Source organism: Lynx rufus, unplaced genomic scaffold (assembly GCF_022079265.1).
Source record: "Lynx rufus isolate CCGP_SWC_20201006 ecotype Redwood Valley unplaced genomic scaffold, mLynRuf1.p SCAF_21, whole genome shotgun sequence".
Classification (NCBI taxonomy): Eukaryota; Metazoa; Chordata; class Mammalia; order Carnivora; family Felidae; genus Lynx; species Lynx rufus.
Window position 1 is genome coordinate 1,088,451 of NW_025814836.1, and position 13,645 is coordinate 1,102,095.

At 39.9% G+C, this 13,645-nt stretch overlaps 1 protein-coding gene across 1 annotated transcript in view; it reads left to right on the forward strand.

Annotated features, from left to right (window-relative positions):
* OCA2 (OCA2 melanosomal transmembrane protein) overlaps positions 1-13,645 on the forward strand; it is a 424,483-nt gene that overhangs the window by 139,896 nt on the left and 270,942 nt on the right. Inside the window, exons 9-13 of the mRNA XM_047086660.1 lie at positions 252-323; positions 2,222-2,287; positions 4,680-4,736; positions 5,830-5,954; positions 9,077-9,215. Coding sequence (XP_046942616.1) covers positions 252-323; positions 2,222-2,287; positions 4,680-4,736; positions 5,830-5,954; positions 9,077-9,215 — 459 coding nt within the window. The remainder of the gene's footprint in view (positions 1-251; positions 324-2,221; positions 2,288-4,679; positions 4,737-5,829; positions 5,955-9,076; positions 9,216-13,645) is intronic.

The window sequence follows — 13,645 nt, forward strand, 5'->3', positions numbered from 1 at the left end:
CCTGGGTCATCTAATTATTCAGGAAATGAAATTAGCTTTCATTAGAAGGCATACTGGTGGTGTTTGTGTGTGTATTTGGGGTTTCCAGATTCTGAAATAAAAGGACCCATGATTTATATGTATTTTTAATAGATATGGTATAAAATGGCATATAGAAATAACATTGATGGATGCTAATAGCAATATAGGCTTTTTGTACATTTTAAAACCCTGTGGACTGGAATGCAATAATTTCCTATGTTCCTTTACAGATTGTTCACAGAACACTGGCAGCCATGTTGGGTTCCCTTGCAGCATTAGCAGCGCTGGCTGTGATTGGAGACGTAAGTTGTAACATTTTGAGTCAATGGCTTACCACTGTATAGAATATAAGATTCAAAGATAGTCCAACAATTAGGCATTAGCTAGTGTTTTCATTCTTTTATATGCTATTTCCACATTTCTCCCTCAGGAACCATGCTGGAGGCATGAACCAACAAACCTTATCAACATTGATGACTGTTTTTCATTTGACTTTCACACACATTTCTTATTTTGCATTTTAGCTGAGGAAAGGCTCATCGCTATGCAGTTGCTCAGGGCTGTGTAGCTGAGTGGTTAGATTTGTCTCTGGGTGCTGTCAGCCCTTGGGAACCAGAGGGGGCCATCTTTCCTGGAGCAGGGAGGTGAGAAATGGTGAGGTTGGAGTTCTGTCTTGCAGACATCAGGAGGTCCCTGGAGATGCATATTTGGGGGTGATGGCACCACATCAGGGTCTGCATGTGGCCTGTCTGGCAGGAACATAGGAGTGAATGTAGAGAAGCAAAAGCAAGAGAGCCCAAGTGTCCACTGGAGATAGAGCCCTGCCATTGTTGAAGGAACAGTGCCGGAACTGAAGAAGGTGGCAGCACACAGAGCTGGATTTGAAAACAACTCCATATTTTTGTATCCTTTGGGTAAATACCTAGTAGTGCAATTGCTGGGTTATAGGGTAGTTAGTTCTATTTTTAAGTTTTTGAGGAACCTCCATACTGTTTTACAGAGTGGCTGCACCAGTTTGCATTCCCAGCAACAGCAAAATAAATGTCAGATAAAGACAAATGCCATATGATTTCATTCATATGTGGAATTTAAGAAACAAAACAGGTGAACATATGGGGGAAGTGGAAAAAAAGGGGGGGGGCAAACCATAAGAGACTCTTAACAATAGAGAATAAACTGAGGGTTGATGGAACCAGGTAGGTGGGGGATAGTTGAGTGATGGGCATTAAGGAGGGCACCTTTTGGGATGGGCACTGAGGGTTGTATGTAAGTGATGAAATCACTGGGTTCTGCTCCTGAAACCAACGTTACACTGTATGTTAACTAACTCGAATTTAAATAGAAATTTGAAAAGAAAAAAATAAATCTATAGAATTTAAAGGATTTTTTCTTCAAAGTACTACTAAAGTCCATTTAGTTAGCCAAAGAGTAATAACTGGTTTAAAAAACTATGTGGGGCTATGTTGTTATTCATTCATTCATTCACTCATTCATTCATTCATTTTGGCTAGAGTTGGTATAAAAAAATACTAACCCTAAGGGTAAAATGTCCCAGAATGCTAAAACTTATACATAAACCACTGTTATTTTTATTAACTGTTAAGGAGTAATATAGTAGTAGCTATTTTGTTTTAGAAAATATTAATGCAGCACACATCTTGTGCTGTGGGTAGCTCCTTGGGCCATCATGCAGTCCTTTCCCAACAACGAGACTCTCAAAGTGCCCTCACTTCATACTCTGTGCTCCCAATTCCCCATGACCCCAGCCTTCCCTACTCTGCAGGGTTGTTAGAAGATGAAGTGAGAGTGGATGAACAACTGGTGAGTAGGACAAGTGTATCTTTCAGTTATTGCCATCCTGGCCTCATGCTCCAATACCAAGGAAGGCATGTGGGAACTTCACTGATCTCAAGGGTCAGTCCTGCATTTCAGGCTGCAGTTCTGGAGTTGGAGTTGCCAGGGACAGGGTTTAGGAAATTTGCTTTTCTTGTTACTAAATGTATAAGCTTGACATTATAATGTCTTGGGTCACGAGTCGTTTTCATTGATGTTATACTCTAATTTTAAAAGCAAGTGGATAGTATGATTTTTGACTGTGGTCAAATGAGTGGGCTTGCTATAAAGAGTGGCACATTTTTTACAGCTATCACCAGAAGGATGATGCCTCAAACTAATTGGGAAATTTGTACTTTGATTGCAGAGACCCAGCCTGACCCATGTGGTGGAGTGGATTGATTTTGAGACCTTGGCCCTGCTATTTGGCATGGTAATTACAATCCTCTCAGTGGGACAGGGCTCCAAGCCTGCTGTAATCTGGGGCCTTCTCTTTTGCTGCCACTGCTGATAATACTTCATTATATTAAAGACATTGTACTGCTTGACAATTAGGGCTTGATTAAGAAGTGTTAGCGCAGGCCTAGCCAATTTCTCCTGTGGAGGAATGAAATGATTGGTGCTCTGGTTAGTTGGAGAATTGCAGTCTTATTCCTGTCTGATAGTTAAATAATATTGTCGTTTAGATAACTTAGTAACATTTTTGAGTTGCTTCCCTTAAAATATACAATGGATTATCCGAAATAAGTGAACCATATAAGTTTTGGTGATTGGAAAAACACCTGTAATTAAATACATGGAAAATGAAAGAAATTGAACCTAAGTAATAGTTTGTGTGTCATAAACCAATGTAACTAGAATAAGTGAAATTTGATAAGATCCTGAATGTCAGTAGGAATGCCTCACATGTTCTTGAACAGACCCTACAATGGCTAAGTGGTCTGAAGGAGGGTTTTCCCTTTCTGGACAAAAGATCCACTCTGTGTAAAGCAGATTATTATGTATCTTCATTTTCCTGGCTAATATTTTATCCCCCCTGGTAGTCATAAGAGAGGGCCATGCTACTCTAGGCTTCAATGTGACCCAAACTAGCTGCTTCCTCTCTGAGTGCAGTGTAAGGAGACAGGTCAGTGCTCTGAACTTAGCCTTTATAGAGAAGTTCATATTCTTGTTGGTCTTGAAAAGTATGTAGTAGAGTCTGGGCATTTGGAAGGAAGAAGGAAGACATACCAGATGTCTCATAAAAGAGGTTAAAAAAACCTTAAATGAATGATATATTAGTTTTCTGGCTCTGCCATAATAAAGTACTACAGACTGGTGCCTTCAACAACAGAAATTTATTTCCTCATACTTCTGCAGGCCAGATTTCTGAGACCAAGTCAGCAGTGCTTGTTCCTTTTGAGGCCTCTCTGCTTGACTTGTGGATGATCATCTTCTCCCTGTATCTTCACATGATCTTCCCTCTGTGTGTGTCTGTGTGCTTATCTCCTCTTCTTATAAGGATACCAGTCATACTAGATTAGGGCCTCACTTTAACTTATCCTGAGGTACTGGGGTTAGGATTTCAACATAGGAATTTGTGGAGGAAAGTGGCACAATTGAGCCCATAACACATGGTTTAATTTTTTTTTCTCAGTTGAAACCATTCCGCAAGCTCCTATGGTTCTGGAACTTTGGAGGTGCAAAGATAGTTTATGTATCCAGGCTCCTGCCTTTTCCTCTTTATTTCATGGCAGTTAGCCACCCCATGGGGCCACTTAACCCTGGTCCCTGAATTTAAGTCTCTTTTGGGTAGTTTTGGCAGCAAATGTGTGGATCAGCTTCCCCACAATGATGGAAGACCACATAGGACCTACCCATTCAGTTCATGTGAAGCTTCTATTGGTGAGTGAAACACCACATTCTACAGACAGTAACAGGTGGCCATTTGGATTAGGATGAACATCAATGGTCATTATAGACAAGGTAGATATTTGTATTGAGTCTAAACTGACTTTTGGAAATTTTTGTTTTGTACTGAATATTTGAAAGATAATATTGGGCCTACTGTTTTCTAAGTACTTTAATTTACATAATTTTATTGAATTTTCACAACAGCCTTAACAAGGAATAAAACATTCAGAGGTGAGGTGAGGAAACTAAAGTACAGAGGATTGAATAATTTTTTTGCATAAGGTTAAACTACTTCTAAATGGAAGGATTAGTACTTGAACCTGTAGCTTTTCTCTCTAAATTCAACAAATGGTATATTGCCATCATAGGAGGTGGAATAAAGAATCTTCCAGAATCTTCTCTGGGTTCTGTGAACCCAGAGAATAATCATTTCAATGTAACTGATCTTATTTGTGTCTCTTGGTCAAATTGGTGACGAAAATCTGTCCCATTATTTTAGGAAACAAAATTTAACTCAGTTTAAAAATCTTAAAATATTTAATTGTTGCTTGTGTGGACATTTAGGTGCAGAAGGCCACATTCTGGCTCATTTCCCTTCCTGCTTCTAGCTTTGTGTCTGTGAGCAAGTCATCTCCCATCTCTGCCCTGTGGTTTCCTCATCTATAAAACAGAGAGTAATGGTAACACCTGATGACTTTTGTGAAGATTAGGTGGAATGATAATTTACCTGGACAAAAATAGAGGTGCAAGCCTTATAGCAAGAGGCTCTATTCAAGAAGTTACTAAGTGGACTACACTCAGCAAAAAAGCATGAAGCTTGATGAAGTGGTAGCTTTCATGCAGAGGCCTTGTAACTGATCACTCTGATGTCCTTTCAGGATGTTACACTTCTAAAGGATTCCTCTTGTCTCCTTTTTCTGTTTGCCCCACAGATGATCTTAGTAGCCATATTTTCAGAAACTGGATTTTTTGATTATTGTGCTGTAAAGGTAGGTTTGATGTGGGATTTAATATTTATGTATTAATATTTATGTATTAATTCACTGTTATTTACCATTACATATTCAGTCAATAAAGCTACCACTTAAAGCAAATATTTTAAAATTCCATCTTCCTTTACAAAATTATGGGTGTAAGGCTGGGTACAATTGCTGTCCTAAGTTAGGTGGCTCTGAGCAACACTTTGATCTTCTCAATAAACTGAAGGAGATCAAGGAAAAGAGTATTTGGGTTGAATGTTTGTGTAGCATTAGTTAAATTGGCAAGTTGAGAGCTTCACATCAAAAATTGTTTTGCATTTTAGAGCATCTAAATATTTCAAGTCATCAGCTTCTGATTACTTTACTTTGTGTTGAAATAATTTCAGTGATGACTTTCTAATTATTGAACATATAAACATTCACTTTTATAACTGAAATCCTGGGAAATCCGCCGGCAAGTTCTGACGGCCAGACTCTGCACTGGTGCTATGACTCAGGGTTGGTGAGAGGAGATCTTACCATATTTTGCTAATGCAAAGGCTAGTGTTGTGCTTGATTTTCTTTTTTGAACTGGAAAGTTCTTCTAAAAGACTATTTACTCATCAAAGCCCTTTGCTTTGTCATTCTCTGAATGACAGAATTTTTGCCGTCTTTGTATACCATCTTGCATCTTCAAATATCTGGTCTCTTCCTCTCAATGTCTTGGTACTGAAAATCCTTAAGATCTAAGTCCCTTAGATAACCAACAATCAGCAGGCTTGAGGGTCATAGCCCAGGCTGTCTAACCAAAAGGAGATTGTAAGATACTGGATAATGTTAAAGGGATAGAGGGCAATCACCTTGTGACCAGTGAACCATCAAAGGGCACTGTGAAGAAGGAGAATCAGAGGGAAGGAGGGTAAATCATGGTGGATTCAGAATGTCCAGGTACAGGCCATCACCTCCTCATCTTAGCAAATTTAGGAACTCATTGGTCTAAGTTTTAACCCACCATGTCGTGGCTATTTGGATCACTGGCTCTTATAATCTGTAATGAAAAGTCACATCTATTCTTCAACCCCACTGATCCTGGCTTGTTCCTTTCTGTGTGTGTACATCTCAGACATACCAGCTCTCTAGGGGAAGAGTGTGGGCCATGATCATCATGTTGTGTCTCATTGCCGCTGTCCTGTCTGCCTTCCTAGACAATGTCACCACATTGCTGCTTTTTACTCCTGTGACGATAAGGTATGTAGAGTGGCCCTGTATGGTGGTGTGTTCTGGTTGCTCAATCTAGTCCCCATGTTCCCTTTGCTGGTGTGCCCTGGTCCAGCCCGTGCATCCTCCAGGACTGTGGTGCTCAGTGCTCATGGCTATGGCTATGGCTTTTCCTTGTGGCCATGGCTATGGCAGGAGCAGTGGCAGCCATAGAAATATACATGGAAGTCACCAGACGTAGGCTTTGCTGTCCAGGGGTGTGGGGCAGATGGGTTCCAGGAGTTCTTATCCATTGAGATGGTCACAGGTGAAGCAGAGCAGTGTGGAAGCTCCTGCCAGATGGTCAGGGATATGTATCCAGGTGCTGGGGAAGTTGGAGCAGCCATCTTGCTCTCCTCAGGCTTGGAGGGTTATGGGACCTGGCCTGACAAGGCTCTGCAGGGTAACTTTGGGAAAGAGAAATTCAATTTGATTCCATTTTGTTTCTTTAAATTAGACATTTCATTAATTAGACATTTATTGAACATCAGAGGCCATTTGTCTTGAATCTCTTGAAGCTTGAGCTTCAGGCCTGGTCATTATGCAGGCCACTTGTAAGGCCATGGAACTATACTTTTATCTAGACTTTATGTTATTTACTTTGAAGATGGTTCCCCAGCATATCATGGCCCTTCTGTGCTTGGACCCACCATGTCCTGGTACTTGGTCGTAGGGAAACACATACTCCCTGAGTGTTCATGGGAGCAAGGTAGGTAGTGAAGGGTGCCAGACAAGTCACCTCAGCTCCACTGATCTGGGTGGTAGCATCAAAAGGACTAACCTAAGCTAGTGTTTTAAGGATTCTGTTAGATAGGAGACCCTCTTAGACATGAGGCATGAGGCACAGCAAGTTCAAGTGTGTTCTGGTTGCTTAATCTAGTACCCATGTTCCCTTTGCTGGTGTGACCAAAAAGGGGCTACTTCCAAGGCTCAGGAGTAAATCTAGGTGATGCCTTTGGAATTTGAAGAATGGTGTCTCTCAGAGGTGGAGCGAATTGGAGTGGGGGATAAGGGGAGGAGAAATAAGGGTGGAGAAGAGCAGAGAACAGGCAGCGTCCCCACAAGTGCAGTCTGCAGTGTTGAGAGTTGGTTGTTGAGAGTTGGTCTCTTGCCCAAGCTCCTGCAAGCTTGGCTGCATTGTCATGCCCCACATGCAGACAGGGATTTAGCCTTCCTGTGCAGGGGTGTGTGGCACTTCCTAGTATGTGGGGTTCTCCTGAGGGCAAATGAAGGCTGGAACAAATGTGGCTCAAGGGTGCTGTAAACTGTAACATGCGCTACTAATGGCAGACACCAAACTCTGCCTCTAGGATATCTCAAGGGCAAGAGGCAGGGCACCTTCACCCCCCTCAACCAAGGTGACTCTGCTGCTGTCACTGGTTTAAAAGCCATACTATCACCTATGCACCAGGTCCCAGAATATCATTGTGCTCTCTGATGACAGTTCCAATGAGAACAGGCTTCCATGGGGTACCCATATTCCTGGCATTCCTGGACAGTCTAGAAAGCTGAGGGTTTTCTCAGCCTTGCTGGGATTTGTTTATATCCTCACTACTACAGAAACCAGCTTTGTAATTTTCTGTGAGTAGCAATTCTTAGTCTAAAAGTTACAGCTTTCAAGATTTAAGTGTTAGTGTATTCATATTCACTATATATATTACCATATTATTCATGATTTTATAAGCTTAATCATGTTCTTCTGCCTTTGGAGGAGCATAGTCTTCACCGTTAAACAGCTTGGTCCATTTAGATAGGATGCCATCTCTGTGCTTGCTCTGCCATTGTTGATTAATGTACACTAATTATTTTCTTGCTTGAGGCAGATCCTGGAAACTTCCTCAGCTGAGCGCTACTGCTGCTGCTGATTGGGGTCTAATCCTGTTTTTGAATTCATTCTTGGATTCATTCATTCATTCATTCATCCCCAGACACCATTCCCTCTTCAGTTTCCACATGGCTCTGTAGGCTGATCCCCTTCAGATGTACTGTTAGTTTCTCTCTGACCTGGGAAATGAAGGGAAGGACCCTTGAGTGCAGCAACCTAGTAACCCAAGGCCCTGTTTCTATATGGAAGTAGACAGTATGGATTGGCAGGCGTGGTGGGACATGATGTGTTTCCCAAACCTTCTTTAGAGCAACATCTTTCTTCCTTCCTTCCTTCCTTCCTTCCTTCCTTCCTTCCTTCCTTCCTTCCTTCCTTCCTCTCTTTCTTTCTCTCTTTCTAATTTTTTTGAGAGAGAGAGCATGTGTGAGAGAGCACACAAGTGAGGGAGGGGCAGAGGGAGAGGGAGGGACAGAATCTCAAGTGGGCTCCACACTCAGTGGAGCAGGGCTCCATCTCGTGACTGTGAGAGATCATGACCTGAGCCAAAATCAAGAGTCAGAGGCTTAACTGACTGAGCCACCCAGGAATCCCAACATTTTTCAACTTTGGGCTCGTTGTATCCACATTGGGAGCCTGTAGACTTCTGCTGCCCAGGCCCACTCCCAGGGATTAGTCTGTCATGGGCCGGGCAGCAGGACTTTCAAAGGTTCCCAGACAAATCTTATGTGCAGTCAAGATAGGGAACCACAGCTGTAGAGTGTGTGCTCCTTCTCTAAGGAAGAAGTCTATGGATAGTATTTAGAAGGGAGGGGCAAGAAGATAGCATCTGAGAAAGGGAAGGTGGGTAATGAATTACGTTGGTAGGCTTGGTGTGAGCTACTGAGTTGTGGTGCTGTCTGCTCTGCCCCACCCCTGACTCAGAAGGGTCTGGTGGCCAGCAGACTAGTGTCAGGGCCTGCACACAAGGGACTGTGCTCCCTCCAGATCTGTGGGGGGTTGATGAGGGTACATTTTCACACTGATGTGAAACCAACCACAGGTGGGTGGTTGGTTGAATTTCAAAGAAATGCAATTCTGAGGGTCAACTGTAGCTCTGTAAACATTGTCTTTGTTCATCCTCCAGCATTGCACTTCTTATAGGTGTGTGTGTGTGTGTGTGTGTGTGTGTGTGTGTGTGTGTGTGTATGTGTGTGTGGTGTGCCTCCCTTATACAAACAAGTGCATTAAAAATATTTAGATTGTACAATTGAAGAGCATGGCTACTTTTATTTTCCTCCATTTGTGACAGATTGTGTGAGGTGCTCAACCTTGATCCAAGACAAGTCCTGATTGCAGAAGTGATCTTCACAAATATTGGAGGAGCTGCCACTGCCATTGGGGACCCACCAAACGTCATTATTGTTTCCAACCAGGAGTTGAGGAAGATGGTATGTACAGTGTAATAGGGTTGCTTTCAATAAATATAGGTCCCAACTTACCTGCCCATTTGGCATTCTACCCAATGTGGAAGACTTTATTAGAAATTAAGCTCTTCTATGTCACTTCTTCATATTAAGTGTCATTGGTTATCTTGAGAGGGGAGATTAGGTGACTGATCCTCCAGTGTAGAGTGAAGTGGTTTGAATTGATTCATTTCCATTCTCATAATTATTAAGAAAAGGATGGATAACATGATGTACTTAGGTGTAGGAGATGATGTTTGCATTATATTAATGGGAACTGAGGTTTCTTCCAACTAATGTTAAAAATAAAATAATCTGTCCCTCACATTTTCAATTGTGGTGGATGAATTCACTGATGAAGAACTTAAACATTTTTTAAAGGGTCATAAAATGAAGGTCTTTAGGAATTTTTGGAAAGCTCTTATAAATATTAACATATAATTTCTTTGTATGCTAAAGTAAAAAAGTATTAGAGAGTGAAAACAGTATTTTATACATCTTAAAGAGTTTGAAATTATATAGGTTTCATTTATCATTCTTTGGTCATTAGAATTTTCTCAGTAGCTCTTCTGTGAAGTGTCAGCAAAAATGTTTCCAAATTGGTGTCATTTATTTTAGATGATATGTTTATGTGTGTGTCTATGAAGTGTGCCAGTATATTTGTGTGTGTTTGTGCTGTCTTCTATAAAAATATTTAAGCCTTTGAGCATAGTTCTAAGGTATTGAGATCCAGGGTATGACTTAGGTGCTTTGTCTAAACTTTAATTCTCCCTAGTTACCCTGGGAAACCAACTGGCAACACTTCACCAGGCTTCCTGTGTGAACTGAGCAGTATGCCCAGTATCATGTTATCCCAGAACACATCAGAAGGTGGCAGAGCCTTGTGATCTGTTCTAGGGGCACCTATCACCCAAGATAGGCATCATACACCTTGAAGAGAAGTATTTTTAATTTTTTAAAAACATTTATTCATTTTTGAGAGAGACAGAGAATGAGTGGGGGAAGGGCAAAGAGAGAGGGAGACACAGAATCTGAAGCAGGCTCCAGGCTCTGAGCTGTCATCATACACCCTGATGCAGGCCTTGAACTCATGGACCATGAGATCATGCCCTGAGCTGAAATTGATCACTCAACCACCCAGGTGCCCCTGAACAGAACTATTTTTAGAGAAAGATACTGTTTTATTTTTATTTTGCAGTAATACATTTATTGTAGAAAATGTATACCGTACACACAAGTTTTAAAAATTGTCATAATCTCACCATTCAGAGATAAATCCTCTTAATGATTTGGTGCATCTAGTTTCCCAGAATGTTTGTATGTAGATACACATGGATGAAAAAAGATACACAGCTTCTGCTCTGCCAAGATAGAGTAACAGGGATTTACCCTGAAGCTTGAGATATCCAAAAAGAAAATTAATGAAAATTCAAAAAACAAAACCCCAAGCAAAGCAAAACCAGATAATGGTAATCAAGATACAGGGCATCAGACAAAAAAATTACAGTGTTTTTTGAGAATTGGGAAGCAAATGAGGTGAACCCTATCATTGCCTTGAGAACTGCCTTGAGAGAGTTTCCAGGATGCAGTACAGAGAGGGAAAAACCCATGTGGAGCTCATCAGACTGCCCCAGTTCAGGAGACAGAACTGAGAGTCTGGAAAGACCAAGGTTAAGATGTCTTTTTTGGTGAATTCTCCAAATACTTAAGGAAGAGATAATGCTATAATACCAATTCTACATAAAGCTTCACAGTAAATTAAAGAGGAGAGAATACTTTCCAACTCATTCTACGAGGCCCTGACACCTAAAGTGGACAAAACCAATATAAGAAAAGTATTAACAAATGTTTTATGAACATAGATTTTTGATTTTTAATTTTTAAACGTAATTTTTAAAAAATTATCATATCCAATTTAATAATATGTAAAATGGATAATATATCATAACCAAGTAGAATTTATCCTAGGAATGGAAGATTGGTATGATATTTGAAAAACCAATCAGTGTAATTTACTAACAAACTAAATAATAAAGTTCATATAAAAACTAAAATAATAACAAACTAAGTAATAAAGTTCATCTATTGAGATGCAGAAAAATATTTGGCAAAATCCAACATCCATTACTGCTTAAAAATCTCTCAATAGACTTTTGGTGGAGTCTATCGGATTTTCCATGTATAATATCATGTCATCTGCAAAAAGCGAAAGCTTGACTTCATCTTTGCCAATTTTGATGCCTTTGATTTTCTTTTGTTGTCTGATTGCTGATGCTAGAACTTCCAGCAACGTGGATGGAACTGGAGAGTGTAATGCTAAGTGAAATAAGCCATACAGAGAAAGACAGATACCATATGGTTTCACTCTTATGTGGATCCTGAGAAACTTAACAGGAACCCATGGGGGAGGGGAAGAAAAAAAAAAAAAGAGGTTAGAGTGGGAGAGAGCCAAAGCATAAGAGACTGTTAAAAACTGAGAACAAACTGACGGTTGATGGGGGGTGGGAGGGAGGGGAGGGTGGGTGATGGGTATTGAGGAGGGCACCTTTTGGGATGAGCACTGGGTGTTGTATGGAAACCAATTTGTCAATAAATTTCATATATATATAAAAAAAGAATAAATTACATAGGACTGAATGGGCTAACAAGTAAAAAAAAAATCTCTCAATAAACTAGAAAATAAGAGAACTTTATAAGTCCAATAAGGAGCATTTCTGAAAACACTACAGATAGCATAATACTTAGATGTGAATGCCTCTTCCTTAGATCAGAAACACGACAAAGATGTCCATTCTCACCACTTCAATGTAACATTTTAGTGGGGGCTCTAGCTGATACAATAAGATAAGAAAAGAAATACAAACCATCCATATCAGAAAGGAAGAATTGAAAGTCTTTACTTACAGATGACACGACTGTCCATGTAGACAGTCTGAAAGAATCTGTAAAAAAGCTTCTAGAAATAATAAATTTGACAGTGTGCAATAAAAGATCAATATAGAAAAATTAGTGGTTTTCTATATTCTAGCAGTATACAATTGGAAATTAGCATTGATATATAAAATACTTTAGGGTAAATCTGACCAAACATATGCAACACCTGTATACTGAAAACTATAAAATATTATAGAGTAATTAAAGATCTAATTAAATGGAAAGAGATACTTTGTTGATGGATCAGAAGACCCAATATTGTTAACATATCAATTCTTCCCAGATTGATCTACAGATTTATACAATCCCTATCAAAAGCATAGCAGGTTTGTTGTTTTTGGTAGAAATTGACAGATTGATTCTAAAATTTATTTGGAAACTCAAGTGTCCAGAATGTCCAAAAATAACTCTTAATGGGAAGAACAAATTGGGAGGGCTAGTGCTACCTAATTCCAAGATTTATTATAAAGCTACAATAGTCAAGACAGTGTGGTATTAGCATCACTAAAAGTAAATAGGTAAATGGGACAAAGTAGAGTCTGGATATAGACCTCCACATAGATGAACAAATGATTTTTAACAAACAAAGGTGGAAAGCCAGTTCAGTGGAGAAAGAATTGTTTTGTTTTTTTTTTTCACAAATGGTTCTGGAACAAATTGGACATTCATATGCAGGAAAAATGAACATCAATCCACACTTCCCAGTTTACCTAAAAACTAACTCATAAGTGGATCACAGACATAAATGTAAAAGCTAAAGCCTTAAAAGTTCAAATAGAAAACTATAGTAAAATAGGTATAGAAATAGTTCAAGTAAGAGCATGGCTACTCCATTTCATTAGATTGTTTTTAGAACTTGGCTTTCAGTTTCTTTTATTTGTCTCTCCTTTTTTCTTCTTCTTATGACAACATATTAATGAATTAATGCAACAGCTTAGCTGTCCCTGGCGAGCATCACATTAGTATTAATGTAAAATCCTGAGCATGATGTCTTTCTTGGCACAAACTGAGTTAACTCTGCATCATTTTAAGCCTTCCTTTAGAGTCCTAAATCTGAATGCTCTGAGCTAAACAGTAGAATGTGACCCTAGATGGGCTCTGAGTCCTGGGCCTCTACCAAGTCATATAGAAGGCTGAAGGGACAGTCTGTTATACTAGTTCCACATTCCTCCATGACATGCTGGCATGCTGTTATAAATATCCAGAGTTTAAATATGACAGTAAGTGAGAAATGTCAGGTTTTCATAAAAATTCACAGAGGGCCGTGGAGGTGAGCACCCTCTCTGCATTGAGGCTGAGCCTAGGCTTCTCACACAGCTTTGTGCCCAATGACATCCTCTGGGGAAATGGCTTTAGGGCTATGCTTGTTTTATGGAAGATGGAGTTCCTTGTCTTCTACTTAATGACTTTCCTTGAATTTTTGGGTTAAACTGTCTATCATAGGAAAGGTGAATGTTCTCTTGTAGATAACCAAGTGTGGT